At 44.6% G+C, this 18,271-nt stretch overlaps 1 protein-coding gene across 1 annotated transcript in view; it reads right to left on the bottom strand.

The window, feature by feature from the left end:
- Positions 1-303: 303 nt before the first annotated feature.
- The window catches only part of LOC135553103 (protein kinase C-binding protein NELL1-like), a 248,369-nt gene continuing 230,401 nt past the window's right edge, over positions 304-18,271 (bottom strand). The window contains exons 11-13 of the mRNA XM_064985206.1: positions 5,274-5,450; positions 2,525-2,749; positions 304-2,088 (exon numbers count right to left, since the gene is read on the bottom strand). Of these exons, the coding sequence (XP_064841278.1) occupies positions 2,038-2,088; positions 2,525-2,749; positions 5,274-5,450 (453 nt within the window). The 3' untranslated portion in view covers positions 304-2,037. The remainder of the gene's footprint in view (positions 2,089-2,524; positions 2,750-5,273; positions 5,451-18,271) is intronic.

Genomic DNA, 18,271 nt, shown 5'->3' on the forward strand with positions numbered 1-18,271 from the left:
GGTGTGGTTACTACCTCTGAGGGTTTAGAGCTTGAGGTAGGCACCTCATAAGAGTACTTGAGAGTCTGACTAGACAGTGCATTGTTCTTCTCTCAACACATATCAAATCTGCAGGCTAAGGTTAAATCTAGACATAGTTTGCTCTATTGTAAATGCTCCTCTTTCACCACAGCTGCCAAACTCACCCTGATTCAGATGACTATCCAACCCATGCTAGATTACAGAATACGTCATTTATAGATTGGCCGGTAAGGGTGCTCTCGAGCGGCTAGATGTTCTTTACCATTCGGCCATCAGATGCTCCTTATAGGACACATCACTGCACTCTATACTCCTCTGTAAACTGGTCATCTGTGTATACATGTCGCAAGACCCACTGGTTGATGTATATTTATAAAACCCTCTTAGGCCTCACTCCCCTCCTATCTGAGATACCTACTGAAGCCCTCATCCTCCACATACAACATCGGTTCTGCTAGTCACATTCGATTAAAGGTCCCCAAAGCACACACATCCCACGATCGCTCCTATTTTCAGTTCGCTGCAGCTAGCGACTGGAAATAGCTGCAACAAACACTCAAACTGGACAGTTTTATCTCCATGTCTTCATTCAAAGACTTAATCATGGACACTCTTACTGACAGTTGTGGCTGCTTCTCATGATGTGTTGTTGTCTCTACCTTCTTGCCCTTTGTGCTGTTGTCTGTGCCCAATAATGTTTGTACCAGGTTTTGTGCTGCTACCATGTTGTTGTCATGTCATGTTGCTACCATGCTGTATTATCATGTGTTGCTGCCATGCTATGTTGTTGTCTTAGGTCTCTCTTTATGTAGTGTTGTGGTGTCTCTCTTGTTGTGATGTGTGTTTTGTCCTATATTTTTATTTAATTTAAATGTTTAGTCCCATCCCCTGTCCACGCATGCTTTTGCCTTTTGGTAGGCCATCATTGTAAATAAGAATTTGGTCTTAACTGACTTGCCTAATTAAATAAAGGTTAAATAACATAACAAAAAAACGTTTATTTTCCAGACTCTGACATTGCACATTCTGATATTTCTTAATTTCTTCATTTTAATATTGGGAGATTTGTCTGTGTTATCATGTATTACTGCACTGTTGGAGCAAGAAAGCATTTCACTGCACCTGCGATAACATCTGCAAAATATTTGTATGCAACCAATATAATTTTATTTGAGAAAGTCTCTGGTGGGGGGGGGGGAATTGCGCTGGTAGCCGCTAGATGCAGTTGTAATAAACAGAGAAGTTTATGTTTTCTTCTATGCTATGACCCCATCAAACATACGATTCTCAGGACCACTCATGGGTCTTCTGTTTCCCTCCACAATGCCATGTCACACAGGACTCATTAGAACAGATTGGACAGATTGGAAAAAAATAACATTAACATGAATGTTTTCTACACAGAAGATCATACAAAATTATTGCCTGATGATCTTCTGAACTTCCCAACACATATCAGATGCATTTCAGTCACTTCAAACCATACTTCCTTCACATTGAAATACTTTCAAAAGTACTGTCAGGCTGATTTCTAATAGACTGTCATAGCGACAATTAAAAAAACACTGTCCCTTGATTACATAACTTTCTTACATTGTGGAGTTGCAATTTTTTTTTAATCAACATGGGGTTGTGAGCCAAAAAAGTTTGGGAACCCCTGGTATACCCACACGCAGGCACACAAACATACAGAACACACTGATAAGTGTGCAAGTAGGGGGTGAGTGAGGGAAAGGTTACATGTGGGTTGGTCTCCTCCTGTAGTTGTGTAGCAGACAGACACTCCATCTCTCAATTTGTCAGTGATATAGTGTTGCTTGAAGAACCAGTATGGACACACAGCTCTAGCCACTGCCCTAACCCAGGCAGAGTGTGTGCGTACATATGTGCGTGTTTGTGAGCATATGTGGTAAAAGGTCCAAAGATAGCGTCTTCAAACAGTGTGGCCAGTCTAGAATCTGAAGAAAGGAGCTATTGGAGAGGAGGAGAAGAGTACGGCTACCGAAAGAGGAGTGTTTAGTTGTTCTGAAGACAATCCAGCTCCACCGAGCAGCACACTCTTCCATTCTGACCACGGCAGCGAATAAAAAGGGGAATATGAAGAAAAAAAAGAGAAAAGGGTAGTTAGTTCCATTCTTTTTCTGCATGTTTGCGTATGCTACCATGTGTGAGTGATACAAGGTGAGGTCAGGTCCGGGATTCAACAAACGTTAAAAGGGCACTTTTTGTGCAGCAGTTACCATGAATGGTGCATTATCGGCTGTATAGTATGCTGCCCTATAACGCGTCTTGCATTGAATCCCGGCCTAGGTTAGGGTTGCGTACTTTGTTCTTGCAGGTGACACAGCTGTGTGTGTTAGTGTTCCTGTACATACTGCACTTGCAGGAGGTGCAGGAAAAGCTTGCCATTCACTGTGTGAGTGTGTGTGTATGTGTTTTTGCGTGCTCCTGTGTGTGTATGTGTGTCTGTGTCAGGTAAGAGATGAGTTGTTATTGTTGTCACCTTGCATTTGCATGTGGTGCAGGGTGACCCTGGCATGGGCCACGTGGCACTGCCGAGGCGGGTGATCCCAGCGGGGTCCTGGCAGGTCTGCATGATGTCGTAGGCAATATTGTCTGCCAGACAGGGGTCAGTGACGCAGTGCGGGCAACATTCGCCTTCCGCCAAGGCAGAGTACTTGCACGCCAACACTGGACACGCCAGGGGCCAGCAGTCCACCTCTCCCTCCTAGACAGACACAGACAGACAGACAGACAGACAGACAGACAGACAGACAGACAGACAGACAGACAGACAGACAGACAGACAGACAGACAGATAGACAGATAGACAGATAGACAGATAGACAGATAGATATAGATAGATATAGATAGATAGATAGATAGATAGATAGATAGATAGATAGATAGATAGATAGATAGATAGATAGATAGATAGATAGATAGATAGATAGATAGATAGATTGGAGGAGAATGGAAGAAGTACAGAGACAAGTGTCAAAGCAGCTCTCTGATGTGAATCACCTGATGGCTGACATAGTGGGATCAGTACTATGGCTTTGATCACCGACATATACTTAAGCAATAAGGCCCAAGGGGGTGTGGTATATGTCCAATATACCATGACTAAGGGCTGTTCTTATGCGCGACGCAACACGGAGTGCCTGTATACAGCCCTTACCCATGGTATATTGGTCATATAGAACAAAATTCTGAGGTGCCTTATTGCTATTATAAACTGGTTACCAATGTAATTATAGCAGAAAAAAATGTCAGCCAATCAGCATTCAGGGCTCGAATCACCCATAATATCAGTTTAATATCACAAGCTCACACTGTAGATTCCCTGTCTCTCTTGTTGTGAGTCACTTGAAGGTTTGGCCATAGCCTACAGTAGTGATACCTGCATCTAAGGCCATAGAATGTCTTTCTTCCTTTCTGATGACACTTGAAGGTTGGCTGGGCAAATTAGAGTGGTTGTCAGTGCCATTCTAATTCTGGGATCTGTGTTTTCACGGCAGCATCGCTTAGCTAATTGCACAGCTGTCAGAGCCCGCTAATTATCAGGTCCACCAGAATAAGGTAATGCACATGCACACACACACACACACGCAAAGATGTCACAAACATTCACAAACGCAGGTGCACGCACGCACACACACAAAGCCTAGGCCACCAAAAATATAATTTTATTTCATATGGAGATGGTAACATCTGCTTTTTCTTCAGTTATCAGGCTTCTTTACAGCCCGTCTCTTTAGCATGCAAGGATCTGCTTTGTTTCCTGGTAGCCATAATAATTAGCTGGGTGGTGCTCATGAAAGACACGCAATCAAGATCAGAGGAGACAGGGTGCATTAGCTGATATATAAAACGACGCAAGTTTCGAGACTTGGAGCTTTACAGCTAAAGTGAGTGCACAGATTTCTTGCCACTGCCTAAATGTTGAATATTTGGGGCATACAATCATTGCAGCTCTGCAGATTTTGTTGAGAGGATACATAATCGATTGACCATTTGTTTTGGTATTGCCCTCCGGTAGCCCTGTTTCTGGTCTCAGGTTCAGGAATGACTGAAATAGCATTACATTAATCTAAAATTTGCCCCTAGAAATAGCATTATTGGGAGATCTGGAGAGACCTGGTCCGTCAATTACTATCATTCTAATACTCTTAGTGAAAGTATTTATCTTCAACTCACAATCTGTGGATTCTATTCAAATCAAATCTTATAAGTCACATACGCCGAATACAACAGGTGTAGACCTTACAGTGAAATGCTTACTTATTCGATTAGATAGATAAATTGTATGTCAGAGCATAGTTGAAAGACATATGGTGTGTAGAAATCCGAAGGGGGTGGCTAGCAGAGATAGGTGGGATGGGCTGAGGGAAGCTGAGGGTTTGGATGTGGAATTGGAGACAAGTGGGAGTGGAGTTGTTGGGCTGGAATAGATTGACGGTCAAAGATCAAATAAAATAAAAAAAAGTCAAAATAAAACAAAACAAGACAAAATGTAAGTTTGAATGACTGAGGGGCAGCGTTGTTACAGCTAATGCCTGTTTGCCTGAGGCTGATGCCGCGCAGGTGTTTGTACACATGCATATACACACACTCTCATTCAAACGCACACATGTGCACTTACAAACATACACATGGAAATAGTGTCAGACATGCACTTTTGCATTGTTGTTTTCTGTTTTCCTTTGTCTTTCTCTTTTGTTTATTTTGTTGGTGGCATTGGGGACGGGGCCTTGGGGGGGGTGAGGGGCAGAACATTTTTTTATGACCAATTTTGGGGGGCTGGGGGCCGTTGGGGGGTCTCGGATGGTTGAGGGGCAGCTCTCGCGGAACTGTGTGTGTGTGTGTGTGGGGGGGGTTGACCCTGGTTGCTTCTGTGGGTCTTTCTGGATGGGAGTCTGTTAGATAATTTCATGTAATGTAAATGTTGAGCATCTTCACTGCAAGTAGATTGTATGTTTTAATATGGGAAAAAAAGATCAGAGAAGACAGGTGCGTGTGTGAACAAGAGAGTGTTTGTGTACAACAAAGTTCACAAGAAGCATACAAATGTGTGTGTGTGCACATGTCTGTGTGTCTGTATGTGAATTCAAGCATGTGTATATGGATGCAAATGCCTGTGTGTGTGTGTGTGTGTGTGTGTGTGTGTGTGTGTGTGTGTGTGTGTGTGTGTGTGTGTGTGTGTGTGTGTGTGTGTGTGTGTGTGTGTGTGTGTGTGTGTGTGTAGATACCAGGCAGCGACACTGCTGGCAGCTATAGATCCAGGAGTCTCTGCTGTTGTACAATGTGTGTCCACTCTGGTGCAGACATTGGCTGGACTTTCTGGAGTCACACTCAGGACAGCAGAACAGGTCTGACTCAGGGTCCACACAGTCACACTCTCTCCTCCTGCAGAAGGTGCGCCCGTCCTGGGGACAAAGTAAATGCATAGGAATATAAAGGAATGTCCATGGCCTGGGTCGGTCCAGCAGTCTATGCCAATGATTTTGGATCATGTACTATGTACGCTGTGAGAATGGGTTTGACCCCAAATGTAAAAAAAATCTAAATAGTTCTATAAGCAAATAATCCTCATTCCCAGCAGGTCTGGAACTTTGAGGCCTTTCTTCCAAATGTCTAATGAACTACTATAATCAGGCCGGTTACATCCATCCACCCACAATGTTTGTAAGACTGAAGTTATGTTGTACAAATCGTAATCTTGGCTGGTTTTGCTTGTAAATACTTATACAGTTTGAATACTGACATTTTAATATTTTTCTAGTGATTGCTTAAGTGCACATACAAACACAGACGCACAGACATGCACACACATTGGTATGCCTCCTACCCTAACTAACTGCCTACAGTCGTATTTAAACAGTTACACTCACTCTTCCTACAGAAGGTTATAAACATTATAGAGGAAAATACACTTCATTGAGCAAGGCCATTTCCAACAATACTGATTACAATTTGTAATTGACGTTTTAAGAGGAGTGTTTTTAGGAGGTTATGGTTTTGTGTTGGATATCTGATCAAGGTCATGGGCGCAACTCTTTCTACAGAGATCCCAGGCTCTTTATCAGTGAAAACGTTATGATTAATTTTACTGGCCATACTGAGCCCTTGTTAACTTGGTAATGAGCACAACAACCTCATATAATTTAAAAAGGCAAGTCAGTTAAGAACAAATTCTTATTTACAATGACGGCCTACCACAGCCAAACCCAGGCGACACTGGGCCAATTGTGCACTATGGGACTCCCAATCACTGCCAGACGTGTTACAGTCAGGATTTGAAACCAGGGAATGTACTGACACCTCTTGCACTGACTTGCAGTGCCCTAGACCTCTGCGCCACTCAGGAGCCCTCCTGAAAAGTCTGTGGCAAAATGTATAAATGTACTTTCATGATAAGTAGCCAATATTTTATCGGCATGTATTGTCTCACTACAGTAGCTAGTAACTCTCGTGGTGCTAATATCCAAGAGCTTTATTAGCGTTAGCCTTTTAATGTTATGGCTACGGATATGAGTAGCACCGCTAATTTTAACTATGGGTGGCTGACTAATGCCATGAAATATCATTCCCATTGTGTGCATTGTAACAATGTTTTGGAATAGCCTTGAAATTAAGCATTTTACAGCAATATGCTGCATTGTTTTATTGACCAAATAAATGCAGAGTTTGTCATGTTAAAAATGCATAGCTTTCAATAATGTAAACAACCTCCAATTCAATACAGAATAATACATTTTGGGGCAACCACCCTAAAAATCAGCCTTTCTAGGAGTTAAATAGTCCTAGTCTTTACCTGAGAAACCACTTAAGGTTGACTGGAATACCTCTGTGTGTAGCCCTATGGTTATATTGCATAATCGTTAAATTTAATGTAGTTTTATTCAGCTTGACATTATTCTCACTGCCTTAGACAATTCCAATTAATATCTGAGATTTTTCCCGGCAGGGTTTACAATGCAAGGTTTACATGCTCATTCCTAAAGCGATTGACAGCTGAGCTGCAAAAATGTTCACCTTGTTCCCAATGTGATTGATAACAATGTAAAATTGTAAACAATGGAAGGTACAAATATATACTTTGTGGTAGGTAAATACTTAATACTAAAGCCTGGCAAGTGTCATGAAAAGTCTATAATTAGCATTAGCTTGCTATATGCTATAATTAGCATTTGTCTGATAAAATCTGACTAGTTCATGTTTACTTGATTAGTTACCCAGTGAGCAAAATTACCTTGGAAAGACATCTAAAATACATATTTTCCAGATGTTGAAAACCCGAAACAGTCCTATCTGGTGCAGAGAACACAAAGACAGGAAACTACCACCAGCCGATTGGCGGCTCTGGCGGATCCTGGCCGATCACACAAAACAAGCTACCTAAATATGGTTCCCAATCATAGACAATGACTAACACCTGCCTCTGATTGAGAACCATAATATCAGGCCATACATACAAACGGACAAACTAGACACACAACATAGAATGCCCACCCAGCTCACGTCCTGACCAACACTAAAACAATGAAAAAATCAAAATAACTATGGTCAGAACGTGACAGTACCCCCACCCCCTCCCACCCCCCCACCCCCCCAAGGTGCGGACTCCGACCGCACAACCTATGTCACACCCTGACCATAGTTTGCTTTGTATGTTTCTATGTTTTGTTTGGTCAGGGTGTGATCTGAGTGGGCATTCTATGTTACATGTCTAGTTTGTCTATTTCTATGTTTGGCCTGATATGGTTCTCAATCAGATGCAGGTGTTAGTCATTGTCTCGGATTGGGAACCATATTTAGGTAGCCTGTTTGGTGTTGGGTCTTGTGGGTGATTGTTCCTGTCTCTGTGTTTGCACCAGATAGGGCTGTTTTGGGTTTTCATGTTTCTTGTTGTGTTAGTTTGTTCATGAGTATTTATTAAAGAACCATGAATAGAAACCACGCTGCATTTTGGTCTGCCTCTCCTTCAACTCAAGAAAAGCGTTACAGAATCACCCACCAACCAAGGACCAAACGGCGTGGTAAACAGAGGCAGCAGCAACAGCAGCAGCAGGAGAAGCAATAGGTGCAGCAGGAGCAACAGCAGCAGCAGCTGAGCCAACTCCCCCTGTTTACCGCAAGGAGCCATGAATGGAATTGGAGCTGTCGGCGAAGCTGAGTGCTGAGTCTGAGAGTGTTGAGGATGTATTGGACAGGGTAGAGAGAAGGCTGTTGGTTTGGCATAGTATGCAAGGCATTCGCCCTGAGGTGCGTGTCCCCAGCCCGGAACCACCAGTGCCGGCACCCGCACCAGGCTGTCTCTCCGTCCCATCAACACAGGTGCTCCCGCCTGTCCGGCGCTACCGGAGTTTCCGCCCCTCAGTCCAGAGGCGCCAGAGCCCCTCAGTCCAGAGGCGCCAGAGCCCCTCAGTCCAGAGGCGCCAGAGCCCCTCAGTCCGGAGGCGCCAGAGCTCCTCAGTCCAGCGCTGCCATAGCCTTCCTCTCCAGCATTGCCGGAGCTTCCCGTCTGCCCAGCGCCGTCTGAGCTACCCGCCTGCCCAGCGCCATCAGAGTCGCCAGTCTGCCCAGCGCCACCAGTGCCACCCGTCTGCCCAGCGCCGCCAGTCTGCCAGGATCCGCCATTCAGCCAGGAGCCACCAGTCAGCCAGGATCTGCCAGGACTGCCAGTCAGCCAGGATCTGCCAGAGCCGTCAGTCAGCCAGGATCCGCCATTCAGACCGAAATCCGCCAGTCAGCCAGGATCTGCCAGAACCGCCAGTCAGCCAGGATCTGTTGGAACCGCCAGTCAGCCAGGATCTGTTGGAACCACCAGTCAGCCAGGATCTGCCGGAACCACCAGCCAGCCAGGATCTGCCAGATCCATCAACCTGCCTGAGCTTACCCTCAGTCCTGAGCTTCCCCTCAGTCCTGAGCTTCCCCCTCAGTCCTGAGCTTCCTCAGTCGTGAGGCACCCCTCAGTCCAGGTGGGCCCTTTGTTGGGGTTAGTAGGCCTGGGTCGGCGGCGAGGGTCGCCAAACAAGGGTCGCGAAGGAGGTGGACAGAGACTATGTTGGAATGGGGTCCACGTCCAGCGCCAGAGCCGCCACCGTGGACAGACGCCCACCCAGACCCTCCCCTATGGATTTAGGTGGCGGCCGGGAGTCCGCTCCTTTGGGGGGGGGGGGTACTGTCACGTCCTGGCCTTAGTATTCTGTGTTTTCGTTAGTATTTTGGTGAGGCCAGGGTGTGACATGGGGATTTATGTGGTTTGTTTTGTCTGGTGTTATTTGTAGTTATGGGATTGTGGTTAGAGTAGTACTCTAGGTAAGTCTATGGTTGCCTCGAGTGGTTCTCAATCAGAGGCAGGTGTTTATCGTTGTCTCTGATTGGGAACCATATTTAGGCAGCCATATTCTTTAGGTCTCTTGTGGGTGATTGTTCCTGTCTATGTGTTTGTGGCACCAGATAGGACTGTTTTGGTTTTTTCACGTTTCTTGTTTTGTAGATTGTTGTGCTTTCATCTTTATTAAAGAAATACAAAACTAACCACGCTGCATTTTGGTCCGCCTCTCTTTCACCAGAAGAAAACCGTTACAACCTAAACCTATAGGCGAGGGTCTGGGTGGGCATCTATCCGCGGTGGCGGCTCTGGCGCTGGACGTGGACCCCACTCCACCATTGTCTTTGTCCACCTCCTTAGCGTCCTTTGAGTGGCGACCCTCGCCGCCGACCTTGGCCTAGGAACCCTAACAAAGGGCCCCACTGGACTGCCGAGTGCCAAGGGGGAGCTCTGGCGGCTCCTTGCAGACCGGCGGCTCTGGCGGCTCCTTGCAGACCGGTGGCTCTGGCGGCTCCTTACAGACCAGCGGCTCTGGCGGCTCCTTGCAGACCGGCGGCTCTGGCGGCTCCTTGCAGACCGGCGGCTCTGGCGGCTCCTTGCAGACCCGGCGGCTCTGGCGGCTCCTTGCAGACCGGCGGCTCTGGCGGCTCCTTGCAGACCGGCGGCTCTGGCGGCTCCTTGCAGACCGGCGGCTCTGGCGGCTCCTTGCAGACCGGCGGCTCGGGCAGCTCTGGACAGGCGGGAGACTCTAGCAGCTCTGGACAGGCGGGAGACTCTAGCAGCTCTGGACAGGCGGGAGACTCTAGCAGCTCTGGACAGGCGGGAGACTCTAGCAGCTCTGGACAGGCGGGAGACTCTAGCAGCTCTGGACAGGCGGGTGACTCTAGCAGCTCTGGACAGGCGGGTGACTCTAGCAGCTCTGGACTGGCGGGAGACTCTAGCAGCTCTGGACAGGCGGGAGACTCTAGCAGCTCTGAACAGGCGGGAGTCTCTAGCAGCTCTGGACAGGCGGGAGACTCTGGCAGCGCTGGACAGGCAGGAGCACCTGTAGGGCTGAGATGGAGAGACAGCCTGTTGCCGGGGGCTGCCAACGGAGGGCTGGTGCGTGGAGGTGTCACTAGATAGACCGGACAATGCAGGTGCACTGAAGCTCTTGAGCACCGAGCCTGCCCAACCTTACCTGGTTGAATGCTTCCGGTCGCCCTGACCAGTGCGGCGAGGTGTAATAGCCTGCACAGAGCTGTGCAGGCGAACCGGGACACCTTGCGTAAGGCTGGTGCCATGTACGCCGGCCCAAGGCAACACACTGGAGACCAGATGCATAGAGCCGGCTTCATGGCACCTGGCTCGATGCCCACACTAGCCCGGCCGATGCGAGGAGCTGGTATGTACCGCACCGGGCTATGCACCTGCACTGAGGACACCGTACGCTCTACAGCATAACATGGTGCCTCCCCGGTCTCTCTCGCCCTACGTTAAGCACAGGACGTTGGCGCAGGTCTCCTACCTGGCTTCGCCACACTTCCTGTGTGTCCTCCACCAAGAAATTTTTGGGGCTGACTCTCGGGCTTCCATCCGCGCAGCCGTGCTGCCTCCTCATACCAGCGCCTCGCTACCTTCGCTGCCTCCAGCTCTTCTTTGGGGCGGCGATATTCTCCTGGCTGTGCCCAGGGTCCTTTCCCGTCTAGGATCTCCTCCCAAGTCCATGTCTCCAAATAGTGTTGCCTCTCCTGCTACTGCTGCCGCTGCTGCTGCTGCCTCTCCTGCTGCTGCCTGTTACCACGCCGCTTGGTCCTTGGTAGGGGGGTGGTTCTGTAAGGGTTTTCCTCCTCCTCTTCGTCTGAGGAGGAGTGGCGAGAAGGATCGGAGTACCAAAATGCAGCGTGGTTTTTAACATGAGAAACTAAACATGAAAACAATTACAAAATAACAAACGTGGCAAAACCCGAAACAGTCCTACCTGGTGCAGAGAACACAAAGACAGGAAACAACCACCCACAAACCCCGACACAAAACAAGCTACCTAAATATGTGTTCCCAATCAGAGACAATGACTAAACTCCTTCCTCTGATTGAGAACCATATCAGGCCATACATAGAAATGGACACACTAGACACACAACATAGAATGCCCACCCAGCTCACGTCCTGACCAACACTAAAACAAGGAAAACACAAAAGAACTATGGTCAGAACGTGACAAAAACAGGTTTATTTTCGTTGTAAGTTGAAAATATAAATATATATTTTTTCTTCTCCCAAATTGTTATTCCAATTTAAAGAAAATAGGGCTAACTGAAGATTGCTTTATACAATATTTATTATTTCTCCCAACTGTCACATGCACTTAAGTTTACTTTTTCAAAAGCTTTAGAACTGGTAGTAATCATGTTCAAAGGTTTTGGACCAACAGAAAAAATGACAGTAACAGTTACAGAAGCATGTGATATGTGGTTGTTTATCTACCTTAGTTGAATGCATTGACTGTAAGCTGCTTGGGATAAGAGCGTCTGCATGAAGGCGAAACTATAAATGTAGAAGTCAACACTTGCAAATCACACTGGTTATTATTCTAATGAGTTGGTAAAGCTCTTAGTTCTGGTACCGATCCTCATTCTTTCTTCTCTTAACACGTAGAATTTACTCAGAATTGGTCAGCATTCACCCAGAATTGAGCATCTGCCCAATTAAACTAGACTTAAATTCTGGTTTAACCGAGATTACGTATCAGCTATATAGAAATCTGGTGCCTGATGCCACAGTTGATGGATGACATGGCACGAAACCATTGGTTGATGAATGCAACCTCTGAGCAGGGGGACACAACCCACATGTGGTTGGTCCAGACAAGTCTGAACTAATCATAGACATCTATGTTTCACAAGTTTGTACAGCACAGTAGAGTACAGAACAGTGGAGTTAGGTTCAGTACAGTAGAGTATAGTACAACAGAGTACATTATACTGTACTGTACTCTACTTTTCTTTACTGTACTGCATTGTGATGTACTCTGCTGTGCTCAACTGTATTGTGTACTGTGCTGCCCAAACTTGTGAAACATTCATTTCTATGATTGGTTCAGATTTGGTCCAGACCAGATCTGAACCAATTATAGACGTCTATGTTTGGGCCAAATCAATCAGTCTGTGGACGTTGAAATCAAAACCGGTCCGGACCAAATCTAAATCAAACATAGGTTCAGATTTGGTCCGGACGTCTGTGAACATTTTAAATCAAGGCCAGGGCAGACAGACCAAATTTCACACGAAAAATAACATTCATGGACATTCGTGCCGGACTGTGCTCCATGGGTAGGTAGCATATCAGTAGCACATCAGTTGCATGTCACACACAAATGAGATCTTTGTGCTGGAGACCATTTTCAGATCAGGTGTTGGAGCCTTATAAAGAAATCCAGGCTGTGAGACCCACTACACAAATCAGGCGTTGAAGTCGTGCAGAGAGCTGGGCTTTGGCTACTAGATCTACTGCAGAGACACAGAACCTGACAAATGCTGCAGCACAGATACCTGAGGCTAAACAGAGACAGCAGCCGAGGGACATGGACCTCACTCACAGTCCTCCCTTCATCCCTCTCTTTTCCTCTTTTTGTTGCCTGTACTTTTTGTCTCAAGTTATATAATATAAATTATTATTATTATTATTATGTCAAACTGTGTACTCCTCCTCTCTCTCCATTCGCATCTTTCAGTGTTACGCCATCTTCTTCTCACTCTGTATTTCTCGGTGTCATACAACTTCTCCCCCCTCCCTCTATCTCGTGCTCAGCTCTATCTCACTGTCACTCCTACTCCTTACTCTCTCCATAGCAGAAGGATGAATCCTTCAGTGACAATACTGCAGGTGTTTTTATCTGAGCTGTGACATCCTCATCCACAATCAGAAAGCACTTCTCAGGCCGGGATTCAATCCAAGGCTTGTTATGGAACTGCGCACTGGACAGCTGACAATTTGACTTTTTAAAAGGAATTCACACTTGAGCCGACAGGCGCAGAGTTTACCATGCAATCTCTGCAAACTCTGGAAATTGCCTTTAAAATGTGTATTAACGGCTGTCCAGTGTGCTGCTATACAACGCACCTAGGAATGAATCCCGGCCTAAGTCTCAGGGCATGATACAGACGATTTTATGAGAAGACCGATTTTCAGGATGTCTCAGCATCTGACAAACGTCAATCTAGCTCTGTCACCTTTCAACAAAAACGTGGAAGTGCGGCAGATGCGGAAGATTGAGATGAACCCAATGCAAAAAAACATATCTCTAGCTTAAGCTGACAGATTTTTATGGGGATTTCGTTTTATGCTAATTAGATTTCCATGCGAGTGCAGACATCGACCTTAGCTAGTTAACGTTTGCTACCTAGGCTAATTGAGCAGTCCTAATTTAGCCACTCTTCTTTAGATTTAGTCTTATTTATTTTAACTGAAATCTCATTAAGTATCAGTTACATTTTTGTCATCTGAATAGATTTAGTTAAATTATTGTCGAAGCAAAATTTGTCAACTAAAGGCCCTTTCATTTTAGTCACATTTAACTTATAGTAAACATAAACAATTGACTTCCATGTGCACAAACATACATAGCCTTGTCCTTATTCACGTCATATTCTCTTCCTAACAGCAGAAATATGACAAACATATATAAGAATAATATTATACAAGACATATCTGGCCATTGTTTTCCAAAAGTAGAATGGGAGCTGATGGCTTTGAATGGGAGCTAATGACTGTTCTACCCATTGATGTGGTCGAATCACTAAACCTCGAGTCTGAATCAAGTCCCAAGCCCCCTGTCCTCGAGTCCAAGTCAAGTCACGCATCCCTATGGTTGAAGTCCAAGTCCCAGTGCTCGAGTCCTGGTCCAAGTGCTCAAGTCTGAGTCACTGGCTCCACTTGAACTCAAAATAACGTTATTTACCCAGTCAGATATAGCATAGTGGCAAGATAAATTGAGTCAATTAATTGTTTTCTATGCCTTTTCCCTTTTTATGTGCAACCAAATGTTTGCATATAGGCTACTGATGTTACCAGGGTCACATTCAGTTGAAAAACATTCTTGAACGTTGCAGATAGAAATCCATGAATAGAGACGATCTTATTCCTTATTCATCATGTCAGAGGCATGTTTGTTCTATATAGCATATTATTACCTGAACGTTCCAAGCCGTTGCCTCCCGCCGAACGCGTTCCACGTTGTTAGCAATAGACAGCTAATGAGGTAACATGACTGAACAGTGTAGCCTAAACAAATGATTAATGGTCCGGTCCGCAAGTAGCCAAGTTTTAGAACGGCCCACGATATGTTTTATGAAAGCACAGTAAAATAAAAAACTTAGCGCCGATATTATGGGTCCTAACTTTTGAACGGTTACAAAAGGCTAGAATCAAGCCATTTTCTGTGAGGAAAAAAGAGGGAGACTTGGCAACGGTGGCTACATAGTCTGTATATGAAATGCAGTGTGAAAAGTGGGAGGGTTGAGTGTGACTATAAATTCAAAGGCAGACTACTTTTCTATATTCTACACTAAGTAGAGAAAAACATAGCTAGACTGCTGTTTTATTATTAAACTCAATTCTGCTATTGTTTTTTATTTCCTAATGCAGCTTGTGTTTCTTAACCAGGCAAAGGTTAGCAAACTCGAAGGGTGGTGTGACTGGTTAGCTAAGCTGAAGCAAGGACTGCCTGAGCGATGTGTATAATTGGAGGCCCACACTCCTTGTATCAATCCAATTTATTTATAAAGCCCTTTTTACATCAGCAGATATCACCACTTCATTGCTCCAGACCAGCGCAAGGGGGAGTTAGAGCACTGATTATGCTTTTGGGTTCTACTGTTTCTCTGACTGACAATGAATGGGCAACATAAACCTAAATAGAAACGGGTAATTGTCCACGACTTCAGTATTACTTACTAAAACTGTTGTTACACTAAGGTTTTTATTATTTTATTTTATTGGGATTATTTTGATATTGCTGTAGTACTGTAGCCCACTCCTGACCAGTCATATTGTACAGTGCCTGAGTGGTGCAATGGTCTAAGACACTGCATAGAAGTGCAAGCTGTGGTGCTACAGATGCTAGTTCAATACCCGTGCCGGCCTCGACTGGGAGACCCATGAGATGACAGTAGGTTTTTGATTTCCCTCCATCTAAAAACAAAACAGATTTATTTACAAATTCGTAACAATTTGAACACCCCATGTTCAAGAATGGCCTTTATCACGCTCATTTTACTTTATCTGAAAACAAAATAATGTACAAAATAGTTATTTTTTAAACAATGCGATTATTAATAATTTATAATTATATAAAAGCCCCTTGGATATTCTCACAGATATATTATTAACCCTGTTATTAGCAGGACAATATGTATTGGTCATGGCTCCTGAGTGGCGTACAATGGGATTGTCTTGCAATTCTCCAGCTGTCTCCACTGAAAGAGCATGAGGTTCAAGGCATGAGGGCAGGGGCCACAGGATGGGCCACAGAGCCGCACACAGAAGACTGACCTAGTCCATGGGGAAGGGAGGAGGAGGAGGAAGGGAGAGGGGGGCTGGACCCCCAACCCGCCACACTGGGTAGCACAGAGCAATAATAATGGAGGGGGGCACTAATAATGGAAACATTCCCGCTGTTCTTAGTGCCAGTCTGCACGTTCAAACTAAACAATGTAACTAATAATGCCATCTTTATGCTAGAATAATGATAAAAATAATCTTTCAAAATGACAATGTTTATTTAGTTATGGATCCATAATGAATTACTATGGGAATAAATATCACTGAATTACAGAAATCTTGGAACAAAGTTGTCTAATGAAGGTAAACGAATTGCTGCTTACTGGAAAATACTCTTTCAAACACAGATGGTCACGTTGTACAGCGCCATTATGGCTATTAGCAAGTAGCTGGACAATAGACTTGCCTAGAAGGAGGGTAGGGGGAGAATTCTAGCGTCAAATGTATTTCTTAGTTAGGTTGGCCGTGATTGGTTGCAATTTCAGGTTAATCCACCAGAAATAACCGAAAGAACCCTCAAAATATCGTTATATATCATCAAGTAGATTGCACAGTCATATAGCCCGGCACCTACATAAAGCTGAGTGACACACTCATTCATGGCTTTGGATCAAAATAAATAAGTACCAACATTCTTTCTGATAATCTTTAATAAATCTATGTTTTGGTTATCCTGACCTGGACACCATGTACAGTATTATAATAGCCCATTATGGGCTACTAACAGGGCAATATACAATACCTTTACCAACACCTCACTGTGTTTTGATACTTTGTGCTTCAAATCCTATTGCTTCTAACTTCAATATGTTACTTAAATAAATAAGACCTACACCACTTTTAACAGCACATTACTCAACACGAGTGAGACTCATGTCGCCTACGGTAGGCCTACAATATATAGAAAATTAGGACGTGACTCACCGCCAATATTTACATATAGAGGATTGAAGGATTCTAAATTAAAACCGAAAGCCACCTCATCGGTCTCCCGGTGGCGGCCGGCAAGGGTATCAAACTGCACGGGGGACCCTACTCCTGACGGTCACGTTGTACAGCGCCATATTTTCCCTTCCACCCTAATGGAAACCCAGAGGGAATAGAAACACCATAATATTAATCAAATTAATTTTAAGCAACGTTTCTTAAAATCAGTCCCATATAGTATGTTCTTACAAAAAAGGTTTTAAATTCTCTAGTACAGCCACAACTGAAGGCTTGTAAATGCTTCTCAAAGATGCCCTCTGGTGGTCAAACTAGCACTAACTAGCATTAATTGTACCAGTGGTTGGCACTTAAATAAGGTGCATAGGATTCTGCGCCACCGCGCAAGCTGTGCTGCAGTACATTGCAACTTTTAAAGGACGAACCCTTTCCAGGTGTCCTTTCCACTGATCAACATGACTGCGTGTGCATCTGTGCTGCTAATATTAATTGCGCTTATCACTGAAAAGCTCCAAATCTCTCCAAAAATGATTGTCCAGTCCATTTTAGTAGTCAGATTTTAGTCCCATAGTAAATTTAGTCTCGTTTCAGTTAACTGAAATTAATGTATTATTTGTTGTTGTTAAGTTATATTTTTTTCTGGGTCTATTTAGTCAGTTATAGTCTCGTCAATTGCCACTGAAAAATAGGTGTTTGATGAATATTTTTGTCACTATTTTTATTGATGAAATTAACACTGTAATTAAGGCTGCACTGCAGGCGCTTTCTAATCCTACAGTTACAAATAACAACAACTCCATTCAGAATATTTAGGAGCAGCCTATCTGTTGGCTCTTGGTCGTTGTAGCCTATCCTTCTCCTTTAACTTTTCATTCCGTCATTTTAATTCCATCTTCAATTGATTAGATATTTCCTAACTATTGCGACACACAGAGGCTCTATGACTCTAGCCTATTGCCTGATTTATGACTGGCCAACAACGACAACAAGCCACATGTGCCACTCTAGTGAAAAGCAAGAGCATCAGCATAAATAATAAAAAACCTCACTCTCTACTGCAGCAGTCCCGTTCAGGTCTGTATGGGTCCTTCCAGACAAGTCAGTTACAATTACGCATACTCGAGAATCGTGACAACCATATCAGATCCAACCCAGACCCGTGACATTATTTAGAATTCTGGATCCGGACCCGCTCGTGAACTCCTCTACAGTACACACCTCCCAACTGTACTGGGACCTGATAAAACCAGGGTGTCAAACTAATTTAGCAAACAATAGACCTCGATCCATCACTTTTGGAATTGTTTATGCTTTCTGACTGTCTAGTTTTTAGCTGACTGTTAGCAAGCTGGACAGAGTATAGCAGAGTATAGTTAGCAAGCTGGACAGACACTATAAATGTAGGTCTATCTTCATTTCTTCTCA

The sequence above is a fragment of the Oncorhynchus masou genome, chromosome 2 (genome assembly GCF_036934945.1).
Source record: "Oncorhynchus masou masou isolate Uvic2021 chromosome 2, UVic_Omas_1.1, whole genome shotgun sequence".
Taxonomy (NCBI): Eukaryota; Metazoa; Chordata; class Actinopteri; order Salmoniformes; family Salmonidae; genus Oncorhynchus; species Oncorhynchus masou.